This window comes from Pseudophryne corroboree, chromosome 5 (assembly GCF_028390025.1).
Source record: "Pseudophryne corroboree isolate aPseCor3 chromosome 5, aPseCor3.hap2, whole genome shotgun sequence".
NCBI classification, from domain to species: Eukaryota; Metazoa; Chordata; class Amphibia; order Anura; family Myobatrachidae; genus Pseudophryne; species Pseudophryne corroboree.
The window spans coordinates 415,817,269-415,837,688 of NC_086448.1; the positions used below are offsets into that span (position 1 = coordinate 415,817,269).

Genomic DNA, 20,420 nt, shown 5'->3' on the forward strand with positions numbered 1-20,420 from the left:
GCCCTGGGGATTGGCATTTCCGGAGTGTACTGCAGAACCCAATCCTCCACAATGTGGACCCCCCATACCTGGTTCTGACTGCAGTAGCTCTCCTCCACTTATATGTGCCTTCTGTCCCATCTCACAATATACATCTACTGGGACACATCCTTGTTGCTGCAAATGCTACTATTGCCAAAATGTGGAAGCAACCCTCTCCCCCCTTCAATTTCATTAGTTGCACTCAAGGCCCACAAAAAAATTGGTCTAAAAACAAATAAGTGCCTTTATTTCACTTCCTCCTCTTCTTCACTTATGAAATGGTTTAGGTGGCATGGGTTTGAGACGGACGACTCAGGGAAACATCTCTAACCTAGAGACAGGGGTTTCTGTGTGTCAAATGTCCTTTACCATCTTTATGATTTGTCTTATTTATTTAGTAGTTACCACAACATAAAAATTACAGATCATAACAGTAATGTCAGCGCAGACGTTTGTATACGCCCAAATAGATCAACACTTCAATTGTTTCCTTGGGTGTCATCTAGTGGCTGCTGGGGTGCAACCAAAGGCGGATTGGGCATAGGGTTCACAGGGAAGATTACCGGTGGGCCGACGCACACGAGGGGCCTGTTTTGTTTGAGGACATGTGGGCCTTTTTATAGACATAATGAATAAGATGCAAAATAATTTGCATATATGAAAATGACTTTGCCACTTAGCCTGTGATTGCAGATGATCTAGTGCACAGGTTCTCAAACTCGGTCCTCAGGACCCCACACGGTGCATGTTTTGCAGGTCTCCTCACAGAATCGCAACTGAAATCATTTGCTCCACCTGTGGTCCTTTTAAAATGTGTCAGTGAATAATGAATACACCTGTGCACCTGCTGGGTTACCTACAAAACATGCACTGTGTGGGGTCCTGAGGACCGAGTTTGAGAACCACTGATCTAGTGTATGCTCTGTCTGCCTGCTTGGCTGACATATAAGATTGAGTGAATATTGATTGAGATACGGTTGGTGTAATAAGCAAGAAAATATATCTTTCTAAAGAATGATATAGTTTCCTAAATTCTGAAGGTGTATCATATAATGTGCTCATAATATTTATTTTTATATCTTTTTAACTTCCCTCTTGATGCTGGACATGCCCACTATCTGGAAAGTCTTGGGGGGAGGGTGCTGCTGCCATGGCCCATGGCTAGACCTTACACCTCTGGTGCTGCCCATGTGGGGCCACTAGTACAAATTTTTCCAGGGCCGCTTTTTGTTCCCAATCCGCCCCTGGGTGCAACACACGAACTACCCCCATAGAGGTGAGGAGCAGCGTTAGCCTTTTAATATATAGGATTTTTTTTCAACCCTACAGTCTCAACACCTTTCCTATTGTCAGATTAATTTTTATGTTAACTGTATTTGTTGTGCCAAATGTTGCTGCTTTTAATGACTGTACTGCATTTGCATATCCCAGCCCCGTTTGATCACCTTCCCTTTGTCCTGTACCCTTCCTGTTTTTTTCTGCTTAAAATGTAATAAATTACCAAAAAACAACCAAACATACATATACAGTTATATGGTGTACTCCTGTACAATGCATAATACAAAAAGGGCAGTTATAAATCACTTAAGAAATTCAGAGTCTTCACAAAACAAAAGCAAAAACAATTATGAGGTGAAGCAGAATGGTTCTGAGAAAATAGGATTTTAATTACCTACCGGTTTATCCTTTTCTCCTAGTCCGTAGAGGATACTGGGATCTATATTAGTACCATGGGGTATAGACGGGTCCACCAGGAGCCATTGTCACTTTAAGAGTTTAATAGTGTGGGCTGGCTCCTCCCTCTATGCCCCTCCTACCAGACTAGTCTAGAAACTGTGCCCGAGGAGACGACATACTTCGAGAGAAGGAATTACACAAATAGTGGCGAGATTCATACCAGCTCACACAAAAGGCAAATCCGGCTAACATGCCGGAAAAACTCAGCAACACCTGAAACGGTAAATAACGCAGAACTTACCTAGGAACCAGGCAGTACTGAACTATAAAACCAATGCAGGAGAACGCAGCGCTGGGCGGACGCCCAGCATCCTCTACGGACTAGGAGAAAATAAGAATTTACTCACCGGTAATTATATTTCTCGTAGTCCGTAGTGGATGCTGGGGACTCCGTAAGGACCATGGGGAATAGCGGGCTCCGCAGGAGACTGGGCACTCTAAAAGAAAGATTAGGTACTATCTGGTGTGCACTGGCTCCTCCCTCTATGCCCCTCCTTCAGACCTCAGTTAGGGAAACTGTGCCCGGAAGAGCTGACATTACTAGGAAAGGATTTGGAATCCAGGGTAAGACTCATACCAGCCACACCAATCATACCGTACAACTTGTGATAACTATACCCAGTTAACAGTATGAAACAACAAATGAGCCTCAGTAACAGATGGCTCATAATAAAAACCCTTTAGTTAAGCAATAACTATATACATGTATTGCAGAGTGTCCGCACGTGGGACGGGCTCCCAGCATCCACTACGGACTACGAGAAATAGAATTACCGGTGAGTAAATTCTTATTTTCTCTGACGTCCTAGTGGATGCTGGGGACTCCGTAAGGACCCTAGGGATTATACCAAAGCTCCCAAACGGGCGGGAGAGTGCGGATGACTCTGCAGAACCGAATGAGCAAACTCAAGGTCCTCCTCAGCCAGGGTATCAAACCTGTAGAATTTTGCAAAAGTGTTTGAACCCGACCAAGTAGCAGCTCGGCAAAGTTGTAAAGCCGAGACCCCTCGGGCAGCCGCCCAAGAAGAGCCCACCTTCCTCGTGGAATGGGCTTTCACTGATTTAGGATGCGGCAGTCCAGCCGCAGAATGTGTAAGTTGAATCGTGCTACAGATCCAGCGAGCAATAGTCTGCTTTGAAGCAGGAGCACCCAGCTTGTTGGGTGCATGCAGGATAAATAGCGAGTCAGTTTTCCTGACTCTAGCCGTCCTGGAAACATAGATTTTCAGGGCCCTGACTACGTCCAGCAACTTGGAATCCTCCAAGTCCCGAGTAGCCGCAGGCACCACAATAGGTTGGTTCAAATGAAACGCTGATACCACCTTAGGAAGAAATTGGGGACGAGTCCTCAATTCCGCCCTATCCATATGGACAATCAGATAAGGGCTTTTACATGACAAAGCCGCCAATTCTGACACAAGCCTGGCCAAAGCCAAGGCCAACAGCATGACCACTTTCCACGTGAGATATTTTAGCTCCACAGTTTTAAGTGGCTCAAACTAATGCGACTTTAGGAAATCCTAAACCACGTTGAGATCCCAAGGTGCCACTGGAGGCACAAAAGGGGGCTGAATATGCAGCACTCCTTTAACAAATGTCTGAACTTCAGGCAGTGAAGCCAGATCTTTTTGAAAGAAAATCGACAGAGCCGAAATCTGGACCTTAATGGAACCCAATTTGAGGCCCATAGTCACCCCTGACTGTAGGAAGTGCAGAAATCGACCCAGCTGAAATTCCTCCGTTGGGGCCTTCCTGGCCTCACACCAAGCAACATATTTCCGCCATATGTGGTGATAATGATTTGCGGTCACATCCTTCCCAGCTTTAATCAGCGTAGGAATGACTTCCTCCGGAATGCCCTTTTCCTTTAGGATCCGGTATTCAAACCGCTATGCCGTCAAACGCAGCCGCGGTAAGTCTTGGAACAGACAGGGCCCCTGCTGCAGCAGGTCCTGTCTGAGCGGCAGAGGCCATGGGTCCTCTGAGATCATTTCTTGAAGTTCTGGGTACCAAGCTCTTCTTGGCCAATCCGGAACAATGAGTATAGTTCTTACTCCTCTCCTGCTAATTATCCTCAGTACCTTGGGTATGAGAGGAAGAGGAGGGAACACCTAAACCGACTGGTACACCCACGGTGTCACTAGAGCGTCCACAGCTATCGCCTGAGGGTCCCTTGACCTGGCGCAATATCTTTTTAGCTTTTTGTTGAGGCGGGACGCCATCATGTCCACCTGTGGCCGTTCCCAACGATTTACAATCAGCTGGAAGACCTCTGGATGAAGTCCCCACTCTCCCGGGTGGAGGTCGTGCCTGCTGAGGAAGTCTGCTTCCCAGTTGTCCACTCCCGGAATGAACACTGCTGACAGTGCTATCACGTGATTCTCCGCCCATCGAAGAATCCTTGTGGCTTCTGCCATTGCCACCCTGCTTCTTGTGCCGCCCTGTCGGTTTACATGGGCGACCGCTGTGATGTTGTCAGACTGAATCAAAACCGGTTGGTTTTGAAGCAGGGGTTCTGCTTGACTCAAGGCATTGTAAATGGCCCTTAGTTCCAGAATATTTATGTGTAGGGAAGTTTCCTGACTCGACCATTGTACTTGGAAGTTTCTTCCCCGGGTGACTGCCCCCCAACCTCGGAGGCTTGCATCCGTGGTCACCAGGACCCAGTCCTGTATGCCGAATCTGCGGCCTTCGAGAAGGTGCGCACTCTGCAGCCACCACAGCAGAGACACCCTGGCCCTCGGGGACAGGGCGATCAATCGATGCATCTGAAGATGCGATCCGGACCACTTGTCTAACAGATCCCATTGAAAGGTCCTCGTATGGAACCTGCCGAAGGGAATTGCTTCGTAAGAAGCTACCATCTTTCCCAGGACTCGCATGCAGTGATGCACCGACACCTGCTTTGGTTTCAGGAGGTCCCTGACCAGAGATGATAATTCCTCGGCCTTCTCCTCCGGGAGAAACACTTTATTCTGTTCTGTGTCCAGAATCATGCCCAAGAACAGCAGACGCGTCGCAGGAATCAGCTGTGACTTTGGGATATTTAGAATCCAGCCGTGCTGAAGTAGCACGTCCTGAGATAGTGCTACGCCTGAGCGATTCCATCTTGAACTTGAACTTCCTCATATAAGTGTTCAAAGCTTTCAAATTTAGAATGGGTCTCACCGAACCGTCTGGTTTCGGTACCACAAACATTGTGGAATAGTAACCCCGTCCCTGTTGAAGGAGGGGTACTTTGATTATCACCTGCTGAAGGTACAGCTTGTGAATAGCCGCCAGTACTACCTCCCTTTCTCTGGGAGCAGCTGGCAAGGCTGATTTGAGGTAACGTCGAGGGGGAGTAGCCTCGAACTCCAGCTTGTATCCCTGAGATACCACTTGCAGAACCCAGGGATCCACCTGTGAGCGAACCCACTGGTAGCTGAAGTTCCGGAGACGCGCCCCCACCGCACCTGGCTCCGTCTGTGGAGCCCCAGCGTCATGCGGTGGACTTAGTAGAAGCAGGGGAGGATTCTTGTTCCTGGGAACTGGCTGTCTGGTGCAGCTTTTTCCCTCTCCCCCTGCCTCTGGGCAGAAAGGAAGCGCCTTTGATCCGCTTGCCTTTCTGAGGCCGAAAGGACTGTACCTGATAGTACGGTGCTTTCTTAGGTTGTGAGGGAGCCTGAGGTAAAAAAGTCGATTTCCCAGCTGTTGCTGTGGATACGAGGTCCGAGAGACCATCCCAAAACAATTCCTCACCCTTATAAGGCAAAACCTCCATGTGCCTTTTAGAATCAGCATCACCTGTCCACTGCCGGGTCCATAATACCCTCCTGGCAGAAATGGACATTGCATTAATTCTAGATGCCAGCCGGCAAATATCCCTCTGTGCATCCCTCATATATAAGACAACGTCTTTAATATGCTCTATGGTTAGCAAAATAGTATCCCTGTCGAGGGTATCAATATTATCTGACAGGGTATCAGACCACGCTGCAGCAGCACTACACATCCATGCTGAAGCAATTGCAGGTCTCAGTATAGTACCGGAGTGTGTATATACAGACTTCAGGATAGCCTCCTGCTTTCTATCAGCAGGCTCCTTTAAGGCGGCCGTATCCTGAGACGGCAGTGCCACCTTTTTTGACGAGTGTTAGCGCCTTATCCACCCTAGGGGATGTCTCCCAACGTGACCTGTCCTCTGGCGGGAAAGGGTACGCCATCAGTAACTTTTTAGAAATTACCAGTTTCTTATCGGGGGAACCCTACGCTTCTTCACACACTTCATTCAACTCATCTGATGGGGGAAAGAACACTGGCTGCTTTTTCTCCCCAAACATAATACCCTTTTTAGTGGTACCTGGGTTAATGTCAGAAATGTGTAACACATTTTTCATTGCCGTAATCATGCAAAGGATGCCCCTGGTGGATTGTGTATATGTCTCATCCTCGTCGACACTGGAGTCAGACTCCGTGTCGACATCTATGTCTGCCATCTGATATAGCGGGCGTTTGTGAGCCCCTGATGGTCTTTGAGACGCCTGGGCAGGTACGGGCTGAGAAGCCGGCTGTCCCACGGCTGTTACGTAATCTAGCCTTTTATGTAAGGAGTTGACACTGTCTGTTAATACCTTCCACATATCCACCCACTCTGGTGTCGACCCCGCAGGGGGTGACATCACACTTATCGGCACCTGCTCCGCCTCCACGTAAGCCTCCTCATCAAACATGTCGACACAGCCGTACCGACACACCGCACACACACAGGGAATGCTCTGACCGAGGACAGGACCCCACAAAGTCCTTTGGGGAGACAGAGAGAGAGTATGCCAGCACACACCACAGCGCTATTTAATCAGGGATTTACACTAACACAAAGTGATTTATCCCTATAGCTGCTTTACATATACAGTTTGCGCCTAAATTTAGTGCCCCCCCTCTCTTTTTTACCCTTTGAGCCTGGAAACTGCAGGGGAGAGCCTGGGGAGCTGTCTTCCAGCGGAGCTGTGAAGAGGAAATGGCGCCAGTGTGCTGAGGGAGATAGCCCCGCCCCTTTCTCGGCGGACTTCTCCCGCTCTTATATTTATATTATGGCAGGGGATTTTTGCACATATATAGTTTTTTAGACTATATTATGTGCTGTTTGCCAATGTAAGGTACTCTAATTGCAGCCCAGGGCGCCCCCACCCCCAGCGCCCTGCACCCATCAGTGACCGGAGTATGTGGTGTGCATAGGGAGCAATGGCGCACAGCTGCAGTGCTGTGCGCTACCTTAATGAATACCGGAGTCTTCAGCCGCCGAATTTCAGGATGTTCTTCTTGCTTCTGGCTCTGCAAGGGGGACGGCGGCGCGCTCCGGGACCAGACGACCGAGGCTGGGCCTGTGTTCGATCCCTCTGGAGCTAATGGTGTCCAGTAGCCAAAAAAGCACAAGCTAGCTGCAAGCAGGTAGGTTCGCTTCTCTCCCCTTAGTCCCTCGTAGCAATGAGTCTGTTGCCAGCAGATCTCACTGAAAATAAAAAACCTAACAAATACTTTCTTTACTAGAAGCTCAGGAGAGCCCCTACTGTGCAACCAGCTCGGGCCGGGCACAGATTCTGAGGTCTGGAGGAGGGGCATAGAGGGAGGAGCCAGTGCACACCAGATAGTACCTAATCTTTCTTTTAGAGTGCCCAGTCTCCTGCGGAGCCCGCTATTCCCCATGGTCCTTACGGAGTACCCAGCATCCACTAGGACGTCAGAGAAAAGGATTTACCGGTAGGTAATTAAATTCCTACACTGCTCAAAACAATAAAGGGAACACTTAAACAACACAATGTAACTCCAAGTCAATCACACTTCTGTGAAATCAAACTGTCCACTTAGGAAGCAATACTGATTGACAATCAATTTTACATGCTGTTGTGCAAATGGAATAGACAACAGGGGGGAATTATAGGCAATTAGCAAGACACCCCCAATAAAGGAGTTGTTCTGCAGGTGGTGACCACAGACCACTTCTCAGCTCCCATGCTTTCTGGCTGATGTTTTGGTCACTTTTGGGAGCTGGTGGTGCTTTCACTCTAGTGGTCTACAACCAACACAAGTGGCTCAGGTAGTGCAGCTCATCCAGGATGGCACATCAATGCGAGCTGTGGCAAGAAGGTTTGCTGTGTATGTCAGCGTAGTGTACAGAGCATGGAGGTGCTACCAGGAGACAAGTCAGTACATCGGGAGACGTGGAGGAGGCCATAGGAGGGCAACAACCCAGCAGCAGGACCGCTACCTCCGCCTTTGTGCATGGAGGAACAGGAGGAGCACTACCAGAACCATGCAAAATGACCTCCAGCAAGCCACATATGTGCATGTGTCTACTCAAACGATCAGAAACAGACTCCATGAGGGTGGGATGAGGGCCCGACGTCCACAGGTGGGGGTTGTGCTTACAGCCCAACACCGTGTAGGACGTTTGGCATTTGCCAGAGAACACCAAGACTGGCAAATTCGCCACTGGCGCCCTGTGCTCTTCACAGATGAAAGCAGGTTCTCATTGAGCACCTGTGACAGACGTGACAGAGTCTGGAGACGCCAAGGAGAACGTTCTGCTGCCTGCAACATCCTCCAGCATGACCGGTTTGGCAGTGGGTCAGTAATGGTGTGGGGTGGCATTTCTTTGGGGGGGCCGCACAGCCCTCCATGTGCTCGCCAGAGGTAGCCTGACTGCCATTAGGTACCGAGATGAGATCCTCAGACCCCTTGTGAGACCATATGCTGGTGCGGTTGGCCCTGGGTTCCTCCTAATGCAAGACAATGCTAGACCTCATGTGGCTGGCGTGTGTCGGCAGTTCCTGCAAGACGAAGGCATTGATGCTATGGACTGGCCCCGCCCATTCCCCAGACCTGAATCCAATTGAGCACATCTGGGACATCATGTCTCGCTCAATCCACCAACGCCACGTTGCACCACAGACTGTCCAGGAGTTGGTGGATGCTCTAGTCCAGATCTGGGAGGAGATCTCTCAGTAGACCATCCGCCACCTCATCAGGAGCATGCCCAGGCGTTGTAGGGAAGTCATACAGGCACGTGGAGGCCAAACACACTACTGAGCCTCATTTTGACTTGTTTTAAGGACATTACATCAAAGTTGGATCAGCCTGTAGTGTGTTTTTCCACTTTAATTTTGAGTGTGACTCCAAATCCAGACCTCCAGGAGTTAATAAATTTGATTTCCATTGATAATTTTTGTGTGATTTTGTTGTCAGCACATTAAACTATGTAAAGAACAAAGTATTTAATAAGGATATTTCATTCATTCAGATCTAGGATGTGTTATTTTAGTGTTCTTTATTTTTTTGAGCAGTGCATTTTCTCTTACGTCTTAGAGCAGGCCTGGCCAACCTGTGGCTCTCCAGATGTTGTGAAACTACACATCCCAGCATGCCCTGCCACAGTTTGAGCCTTCCGTAATAGCAAAACTGTGGCAAAGCATGATGGGACTTGTAGTTTTACAACAGCTGGAGAGCCACAGGTTGGCCAGGCCTGTCTTAGAGGATGCTGGGGTCCATATTAGTACCATGGGGATGTACCAAAGCTCCCAGTATGGGAGGGAGAACGCGGAGGCTCCTGCAATACTGCTTGACCAAACTTGGAGGTTATCAGCAGCCAAACTATCGAACCTGTAAAACTTGGCAAACGTGTTCGACCCAGACCAAGTAACTGATCGGCAAAGTTGTACAGCTGAGGCAGCTGCCCAGGTAGAGCCCACTTTACAGATCTTGGACACGGCACTCCGGCCGTAGAATAAGCATGCTGGATAGTGAACCTGATCCAGCGTGAGATCAACTGCTTAGAAGCAGGACACCCAATTTTCTTGGTATCAGAGGACAAACAGAGAGTCACTTTTCCTATGACGAGCCGTCCTCTTCACATATATCTTCAAGGCTCTAACAACATCCAAGGCCTTTGAAGCAATTGAGGAGTCAGTAGCCACTGGCACCACAATGGGTTGGTTGATATGGAAGGCCGATACAACCTTAGGCAGAAACTGTGGACGAGCCCTAAGTTCCGCCCTGTCTTCATGGAAGATCAGATAGGTAATTTTACAAGATAAAGCCCCCAATTCCGACACACGTCATGCAGAAGCCAAGGCCAACAAAGTGACCGCCTTCCATGTGAGAAACTTGATATCAGCCTCTTGTAGAGGCTCAAACCAAGCTGATTGCAGGAACTGCAACACCACATCAAGATCCCAGGGAGCCGTTGGCACCACAAAGGGAGGCTGGATGTGCAGAACCCCTTTCAAAAAGGTCTTAACCTCAGGGAGGACAGCCAATTGTTTTTGGAAGAAGATGGACAAAGCAGAGATCTGGACCTTGATGGAGCCCAATCTCAGTCCCATATCCACCCCTGCTTGCAGGAAAAGGAGAAAACGTCCAAGTTTAAACTCCAAACGCAGGAAACTTCTTGGACACGCACCAAGAAACATTTTTTCCAAATGCGATGGTAATGTTTAGACGTTACCCCCTTCCTAGCCTGTATCAGGGTAGGAATGACCTCACTCGGGATACCCTTCCGAGCTAAGATCTGGCGTTCAACCTCCATGCCATCAAACGTAGCCGTGGTAAGTCTTGAGCAGTGCATTTTCTCTTACGTCCTAGAGGATGCTGGAGTCCATATTAGTACCATGGGGATGTACCAAAGCTCCCAGTATGGGAGGGAGAACGCGGAGGCTCCTGCAATACAGCTTGACCAAACTCGGAGGTTATCAGCAGCCAAACTATCGAACCTGTAAAACTTGGCAAACGTGTTCGACCCAGACCAAGTAAGATCCTCCCGAAGCAGATCCTCCCGAAGAGGTAAGGGCTTTGGAACCTCCAGCAGAAGGTCCGCGTACTAAGCCCTTCTTGGCCAGTCCGGAGCAATGAGGATTGCCAGAACCTTTGTTCTTCTTATCTGTTGAAGAACTCTTGGTATCAGAGGAAGTGGAGGGAACACATACACTGACTTGAACACCCACGGTGTTACCAGTGCGTCCACCACCACTGCCTGTGGGTCTCTCGACCTGGAACAGTACCTCAGCAGCTTCTTGTTGAGGTGGGAGGCCATCATGTCTATGTGAGGTACCCCCCACCAACCGGTTACCTCCTCGAACACCTCCGGACGGAGGCCCCACTCTCCTGGATGGAGATCGTGTCTGCTGAGGAAGTCTGCTTCCCAGTTGTCTACACCCGGAATGAAGATTGCCGACATCGCCACCACGTGTCTTTCTGCCCTGCTCTTCATTCCGCCTTGTCGGTTTATGTAGGCCACTGTGGTCACGTTGTACGACTGCACATGAACAGCTCGATCCTGTAGAAGGTGTGCTGCTTGCAGAAGGCCGTTGTACACGGCTCTTAGTTCCAGAATGTTTATTGGGAGAAGGGATTCTTGATCCGACCACCTTCCTTGGAAGGTTTCTCCCTGAGCGACTGCTCCCCAACCTCTTAGACTTGCATCTGTCGTTAGAAGGATCCAGTCCTCAACTAAGAAACCTTCGGCCTTCCAGAAGGTGTGGTAGTTGTAGCCACCAGAGGAGCGTAATCCTGGCTTTCGGTGACAGACGTATCCTTTGGTGCATGTGTAGGCGAGATCCCGACCACTGGTCCAAGAGATCCAGCTGAAAGGATCGAGCATGAAACCTTCCGTACTGTAGAGCCTCGTAGGAGGCATCCATCTTCCCCAGAAGTCAGAAGCACTGATGAACTGAAACCCGGGAAGGCTGTAAGACATCCCGGACCATTGACTGTATCACCAATGCTTTCTCCACCGGCAGAAACACCCTCTGCACCTCCGTGTCTAGGATCATCCCCAGGAAAGACAGCCTCCTTGTCGGCTCCAGATGATACTTTGTAAGGTTCAGGATCCAACCGTGCTCCTTGAGCAGATGTGTCGGTAGAGCAATGGATTGCAACTTCTCCCTGGACGACTCCTTGATCAGGAGATCATCCAGAAACGGAATTATGTTCACCCCTTGCTTGCGGAGAACCATCATCTCCGCCATCAACTTGGTGAAGACCCTTGGTGCTGCGGGGAGGCCAAATGGCAGCGCCTGAAACTGATAGTAATCGTACAACAGTGCAAACCTGAGATATGCCTGATGCGGTGACCAGATGGGAATGTGGAGGTATGCATCCTTGATGTCCAGGGACACTAGGAACTCCCCATCCATCAGACCGGAGATGACAGCTCTTAGAGATTCCATCTTGAATTTGAACTCCCTGAGGTAGAGGTTCAGAGATTTTAAGTTCAGAATTGGCCGTACCGAACCATCCGGCTTCGGTACCATGAAAAGGTTTGAATAGTAACCTTTGTTCCACTGATGAGGTGGAACTGGAACAATGACCCTGGACACCACCAATTTTTGGATAGCTTCCAGAAGAATTGTTCTGTCTGCCGGCAGAGCTGGCAAGCTCGACGTGAAGAAACGGGTGAGGTGGGGGATCTTGAAACTCCAACCTGTACCCTCTGGACACTATATCCAGTAGCCAGGGGTCCAGTCCAGACAACACCCAAACGTGGCTGATATGCTGGAGTCTTGACCCTGCCTGACCTTCCTCCAGGCCTAGCTGGACACCGTCATGCAGAGGACTTAGGGGTATCAGAAGCAGGCTTCTGGTTCTGGGAGCAGGTTTTTTTCCTTTAGCAAGACCACCTCTGAAGGTGGTGTTCGAAGGCTTGTTCTTTCTAGGCCTCGCGGGCCGAAAGGGCTGTGACGTAGCTGATGCAAAAGGCTTCTTCGTACCCGGTGCAGCTGAGGGGAGAAAAGAAGACTTACCCACGGTAGCCGTGGCAATCCACGCATCCAGCGCCTCCCCAAAGAGAGCCTGACCTGTATATGGTAGGCCCTCCACACACTTCCTGGATTCAGTGTCCGCAGACCATTGGTGCAGTCAGAGACCCCTGCTAGCCGAGACGGACATGGAGGAGATCCCCGCAGCCATGGAACCCAGATCCTTAATGGAATCTACCAGGAACCCTGCAGAATTCTGAATAATGCGTAAAAATAAATCAACGTCACCTTTATCCATTGTAGTCGATTCCTCCTGCAGAGTGATTGACCACCTGGCAATAGCTTTAGAAATCCAAGAACAGGCTATAGTAGGCCGCAGTATAGCCCCTGACGCTGTGTAAATGGATTTAAGCGTAGCGCCCACCTTGCGATTTGCCGGGTCCTTCAACGAGGTAGATCCCGGGACTGGTAATACCACCTGTTTGGACAGCCTAGAGACAAAGGCGTCGACTATCGGCGGAGACTCACACTTTTTTGTATCTTGCTCTGGGAAGGGAAAAGCAACCAAGACCCTCTTAAGGATCTGGAATTTTTTCTCCAGGTTTTTTCCCAGGCTTTTTCAAAGATAGCATTTAATTCCTTAGATGCAGGGAAGGTGAGGGGGGTGGGGGGGGTGTCTTTTTACGGTCCGTGAAAAAGGCCTCCTCAACCTGCTCACTAGTTGTGTCAGTAATGTGTAACACCATCCCTCACGGCTTCAATCATCAACTGCACCCCCTTAGCAAGTGATGCCGTCCCCCTCGACACATCTCCATTGCCGTCTGCAGTGTCAGAATCAGGGTCCGTGTCATCCTGCATAATCTTGGCAAGTGCACGCTTGTGAGAATGTACCGCAGGGGACCATACAACCATAGACGATTGCAGGACCTGAGTTGCATGCTCAGTTCTAGCAATCCTATCTGAAATCTGAGAAATAGTCCCCCTAAGAGAGGCTAACCATTCCGGCTCTCTAGCAGGGATCTGCGCTTCAACAGTGCAATCCTGATTACATGGGATGGGATCTTCATGGGAAGATAAATACTCTTCAGCATATGAAACAGTCTCTAGACATGTTTGAAAATACACACCAATCACCCCACATACACACAGGGTACTGGGTAGACAGAGTTTCCCCCCCAAGAATGGCAAAGAGACAGAGAGATTGGAGCCAACCCACACACAGCACTATTATAGGTATAGTGAGACCCTAAACCAGCAGTGACTGTGTCTCTTAATAGGTGACACAGTCTTTACACAGCCTCCCCTCCCTTCTACAACCCCCTGGTACCGTACAGATAGCTGGAGGGGCTCTGGAGGGACCTGTTCTTCCACTGGCAGTGTGCTGCAGGCAGGAAAATGGCACTGAACGCTGCTGGGACCGCTCAAAGGAGAAGCTCCGCCCCCTTAATGGTGCTGTCTTCCCGGTCTTCTGAGATTATACTGGCCTGAGGATTTTTTTGCTGGCTGAGAACCGCAGACCCCGATAGGCTTGATTTGGTCAGTGTAGGGTCAGGTGCTGGCTCAGGGCGCCCCTCACAGCGCCGCACCGAAGTACCGCTGAGCCGTCCTGGAGCGCAGGTAAAACTGCGTTCCTACCCTTAAGCCGCCATCTTCACACTGAACCCCGGCTGGCTGCTGGGGCGAGCATTCCAGTGTGGCGGGGCGCAATCAGACCCCACTGGAGCTCAATGTCCAGTCAGCGGAGACAGTGGCTCAGACCCCACAGGCTGGGCATTGCTCTCCCCCTCAGTCCCTCGTTGCAGGCAGGCTGTTGACCTTTGATAAAGCTGCCAAACGCCAGCGAAACGCGTAAGAAACCAGCCCTGACCCAGACACCCTAAAGCCACCTTCAGGATACCATTGCAGTCATCACCATCTTGGACATTCTTCAATCTATGGACGTGGAAAATTAATAGAGGGAAAACCACCAAACATCTGCGTCGGATCGGAGACAGCCTCTGGACCCTGGCTAGGTGGGATACCCGGCCAATCCACTGTAAGTCCGGTAATTATACCACAAGATTGGACATACCTGCATATTTCAAACTAAGGATTCTGTTGATATTGTGACCGGTCACAGGGACATTACTGATACCAAGAGGTGTGCATATTTATATCAAAACGTCGGTGGTCAGAGACTGGCTTTACAGGCTCTATCATTTATGGTTCACATTTGTGAAAGCATTTTTTATATGTATGTTGAATAACATTAAAACGTATGTGATTTATTTTAAGGAAACACCTGTTTTTTAGATTATTAGCGCTGTTTTTATGTTTTACATGTTGCCAACAGCCCCCTGTAAAAAAATAAACTCTAAATTTAACCTTTTCTAAGAAAGCTCTGTAGAGCTCCCTTAGCTGTGACCGGCTCCTCCGGGCACATTTTCAAAACTGAGTGATAGGAGGGGCATAGAGGGAGGAGCCAGCCCACACTATTAAACTCTTAAAGTGCCAATGGCTCCTGATGGACCCCTCTATACCCCATGGTACTAATATGGACCCCAGCATCCTCTAGGACGTAAGAGAAAAAAAGGTAATTTCAATATAGTCCAATGGTTCCCAAACTTAGTCTACAAGGATCCCTAACAGTCCATGTTTTAAGGATACTCATGGCTGAGCACAGGTAGTTAAATCAAATTGACTAAGGTACTAATTAAGTCAATTGTGCCCACGGTTGGCCTTAAAACCCGGACCGTTCGGGTGCCTTGAAAACAGAGCTTGGGAACCTCTGCTATAGTCTATTAAGTGCAGTGCTAGCAAGTACGAACATTTTGAGTATACTACAGATGTGTCCACATACATCTAGCTTACTGGCACGATAAACAGCCCTTGTAGTGACGACACACAGTGGAGTGACTCGACAGCGTCTTAACGTGCCAATTTTTTCATTAAAATGTGTCTTATTCACTTCGCTATGCAAATGGGACGCAAGAGCAGCTTATGCTTTAAATGCATATGAAATGCTACGCTACAGTGTTTTCTATACCATTTTGTATGCAGATACCACAATAACACAGATTATAAGCATGCCGCATATAATTTTGATCAGCATAAGCTGCTTGTTCATCTTATTCACATAGCCAAGAGAATAATATGCATTTTAAGTAAAAAAAAGTCACCATACGCTAATGGAGCTGCACAGGACCTGTCAACTCACTCACGCAAGGCATTTCCGGCTGAGTGGCGTATTGAGGCAAGATGTAAGGGGTGCATAAAGTATGACATTGATTGAGCTAAAAATCAGTATTTTTAAATACCGTAATTGAACCAGATGAAAACAATGGTGAAGCATTCCAATTTTCCTGATAAAATTTACACTTCATGATGATTCTACAAGAAAATACAGAGATGTCCTCTCACATCCTTGCTGCAGTCACGCTAAACAGCCCTTGAAGTCACACCAAGTCGTGGTGGGACTCGGTAGAGCTGAGCATCTTTTTTTCCATTTTTCCCCACGAAAATGCGTCTCAGTCGTAAAAGTAATACAGTAGGACGCATTACTGAATCTGAAATGCCGCATTACAGTATTTTCCAGGAAAACAATGTAGCATAGCATTTTGAATGCAAATACAGACACAATTACACATTGAATATAAGCATGCTGCATATCATTGCGTGCGTCCTATTGCATTACTTTGCGACTAAGACGCATTTTTGTGGATAAAATGCAAACGGAAAAAAAGACACTTGGCGCTACCGAGTCACACGGCACTCATGCGTTACGTCGACTTGCAGCACACGGAGCAAAGATGTAAGAGGACAAATCTGTAGGACAACCTACGATTACACAAAAAATCAAACAGCTGTGGACCATGAATGCCGACTACTGTCAATTACCTTGATCTGCATAGGTGTGCCGCAGTGAAGGCAATTCATCCATGTTCATATGCATTTCTTCTTCATCATCGACAGCTTGGACATCATCGACAGCTTGGACATCATCGAGAGCTTGGACATCATCGAGAGCTTGGACATCATCGACAGCTTGGACATCATCGACAGCTTGGACATCATCGACAGCTTGGACATCATCGACAGCTTGGACATCATCGACAGCTTGGACATCATCGACAGCTTGGACATCATCGACAGCTTGGACATCATCGACAGCTTGGACATCATCGACAGCTTGGACATCATCGACAGCTTGGACATCATCGACAGCTTGGACATCATCGACAGCTTGGACATCGACAGCTTGGACATCATCGACAGCTTGGACATCATCGACAGCTTGGACATCATCGACATAGTCAACAGCTTCGACATAGTCAACAGCTTCGACATAGTCAACAGCTTCGACAACATCAACAGCTTCGACAACATCAACAGCTTCGACATCATCAACAGCTTCGACATCATCAACAGCTTCGACATCATCAACAGCTTCGACATCATCAACAGCTTCGACATCATCAACAGCTTCGACATCATCAACAGCTTCGACATCATCAACAGCTTCGACATCATCAACAGCTTCGACATCATCAACAGCTTCGACATCATCAATAAATGCAGAATTAGATACATTCTACAGGGAGAAAGGAATTATACAAGTCATAACAAGTTTTATTTGCAACAATGTTCAAAATAATAGTATTTTAATTACCTACCGGTGAATCCTTTTCTCGTAGTCCGTAAAGGATGCTGGGGTCCACATTAGTACTATGGGGGTATAGACGAGTCCACTAGGAGCCACTGGCACTTTAAGAGTTTGAGAGTGTGAGCTGGCTACTCCCTCTATGCCCCTCCTACCAGACTCAGTCTAGAAACTGTGCCCGAGGAGATGGACAACTTTGAGATAAGGATTTTACACATGGCTCACACATACAAGGCAAGCCAAGCTAACTAGCTTGAAAACACAGCAACGGCTGAACAAGTTTACTTAACCAAGTAACAAAACAGTACTTAACCAAGAACTAAGCAGTACTGAACTAAGTAACCACTGCAGGATCAGGAAGCGCTGGGCGGGCACCCAGCATCCTCTATGGACTACGAGAAAAGGATTTACCGGTAGGTAATTAAAATACTATTTTCTCTTATGTCCTAGAGGATGCTGGGGTCCACATTGGTACCATGGGGATGTACCAAAGCTCCTAGAACAGGAGGGAGAGTGCGGAGGCTCCTGCAGAACTGACTGACCAAACTGATTGACCAAACTTCAGGTCCTCAGAGGCCAAAGTATCGAACTTGTAGAACTTAGCAAACGTGTTCAACCCAGACAAAGTAGCCGCTCGACAAAGCTGTAAAGCAGAGACACACCGGGCAGCCGCCAAGAAAGAACCAACCTTACGAGTAGTGGGCCTTAACACATGTAGGACACGGCAATCGTGCCGTAGAATACGCATGCTGGATAGTGAACTTGATCCAGCGAGAGATAGTCTGCTTAGAAGCAGGACACCCAAGTTTATTGGGATCATACAGGACAAACAGAGTCCGATTATCTGTGACGAGCAGTCCTCTTCACATAGAGTTTCAGAGTCCTTACAAAATCCAAGGACTTTGATGAAATTGAGGAGCCAGTAGTAACTGGCACCACAATAGGTTGGTTGTTATGAAATGCCGACACAACCTTCGGAAGGAACTAATGGAGGCTGGATGTGCAGAACCCCTTTCAAAAAAGTCTGAACTTCAGGGAGGGAAGCCAATTGTTTCTGCAAGAAAATGGATAGGGCCGAAATCTGGACCTTTACGGGTCCCAACCGCAGGCCCATAGACCAAATCTGCTTGCAGGAAGAGGAGAAAACGTCCCAGTTGAAACTCCACAGTAGGAAACTTCTTGGACTCACACCAAGATACATACTTTTTCCAAACGAGATGGTAATGTTTAGACGTTACTCCTTTCCTAGTCTGTATCAGGGTAGGAATAACCTTGTTTGGAATGCCCTTCCGAACTAAGATCTGGCGTTCAACCATCATGCCGTCAAACGTATCCACGGTAAGACTTGATAAGCGAACGGTTCCTGCTGCAACAGGTCCTCCCGAAGAGGAAGAGGCCTCGGCTCTTCCAGCAATAGATACAGAAGATCCGCGTACCAAGCCCTTCTTGGCCAGTCCAGAGCAATGAGGATTGCTTGAATTCTTGTTCTTCTAATGAGCTTTAGAATTCTTGGAATTAGTGGAAGTGGAGGAAACACGTACACTGACTGGAACACCCACGGACTTACCAGGGCGTCCACCGCCACTGCTTGTGGGTCTCTTGACCTTGCAAAATACCTCCGAAGTTGGTTGAGGCGGGAGGCCATCATGTCTATTTGAGTAACCCCCCAAAGATTTGTCACCTCCATGCTTTTCCACCCAGAGGATGATTCATGTCACCTGACACTGCAGCTCTGCTCTTTGTTCCGCCTTGATGGTTTATGTAGGCCACTATCGTTACATTGTCCGACTGCACTTGAATGGGTCGATCTCGCAGAAGGTGAGTCGCTTGGAGAAAACCGTTGTATTCGGTTCTTAGTTCCAGAATGTTTATCGGAAGACTGGATTCCAGACTTGACCACCTTCCATGGTAGGTTTCCCCTTGAGTTACTGCGCCCCAGCCTCTGAGAATTTCATCCGTGGTTAAACGGATCCAGAACTGAATCCCGAACCTGCGGCCCTCCAGAAGGTGAGGCTACTGTAGCCACCAGAGGAGTGAAATTCTTGCTTTCGGCGACAGCCATATCCTCAGGTGCATATGTAGATGAGAACCCGACCACTTGTCTAGGAGATCCAACTGGAAGGATCGAGCATGAAATCTTACGAATTGTAGAGCCTCGTAGGAAGCAACCATCTTCCCCAGAATGTGAATGCACTGATGAGCCGAAACCCGGGCTGGCTTCAGGACATCTCAGACCATTGTTTGTATGACCAAACGCTTTCTCCTCCGGTAGAAACACCCTCTGCACTTCCATGTCGAGGATCATCCCCAGGAAAGAATCTCCTTGTCGGCTCCAAATGTGACTGTAGAGCGTTCGGGATCCAACCATGGACCCTGAGCAGATTAGTCGTGAGAGCAATGGACTGCAACAACTTCACCCTGCACGACACCTTTATCAGCAGATCGTTCAGGTATGGAATTATGTTCACTCCCTGTCTGCGGAGGAGAACCATCATCTCTGCCATCACCTTGGTGAACACCCTCGGTGCCGTGGAGAGCCCGACAGGCAGTGCCTGAAACTGATAGTGACTGTCTAACAGTGCAAATTATGAGATAAGCCTGGTGCGGAGGCCAAATCAGAATGTGGAGATACGCATCCTTGATATCTAGGGATACCAGAAACTCCCCCTCCTCCAGACCTGAGATCACCGCTCTCAGAGACTCCATTTTGAATTTGAACTCCCTTAGATAAGGGTTTAGCAATTTCAAGTTCAAAATTAGTCTGACCGAATCCATCCGGTTTCGGTACCATGAAGAGGTTTGAATAGTAACCCTCGTTGTGCATATGAGGTGGAAATGGAACAATGACCTCTGACTCTTCCAATTTTTGGATAGCTTCCAGTTGGACATTTCTGTCTGTCAGTAAATCTGGCAAGCCTGATTTGAAGAATCGGTGAGGTGGGTTTTCTTGAAACTCCAGTTTGTACCCCGGGGACACAATATCCTGTACCCAGGGGTCCAGGCCAGACAACACCCAGACGTGGCTGAAACATCTGAGTCTCACACCCACCAGCCCATCCTCCAGGCTGTGTGGTCCACCATCAGTGGTGTCTGTCAGGCAGCACACGGCACAGATACAATGTAGCGCCTATGCGCTCCATTGTAGCCAATGGTGGGAACTTTGCGGTCAGAGGTTGACCGAAAGTAACCTCACCGCTGACCGCAAAGTTCCCACCATTGGCTACAATGGAGCGCATAGGCGCTACATTGTATCTGTGCCGTGTGCTGCCTGACAGACACTACAGGAGCACACA

General features: G+C 48.6%; 1 protein-coding gene across 2 annotated transcripts in view; it reads right to left on the bottom strand.

The window, feature by feature from the left end:
* Positions 1-20,420, bottom strand: part of LOC134927808 (uncharacterized) — a 510,851-nt gene that overhangs the window by 253,244 nt on the left and 237,187 nt on the right. For both annotated transcript variants that reach the window (XM_063922785.1, XM_063922784.1), the window contains exon 15: positions 16,365-17,058. In XM_063922785.1, the coding sequence (XP_063778855.1) occupies positions 16,365-17,058 (694 nt within the window). The remainder of the gene's footprint in view (positions 1-16,364; positions 17,059-20,420) is intronic.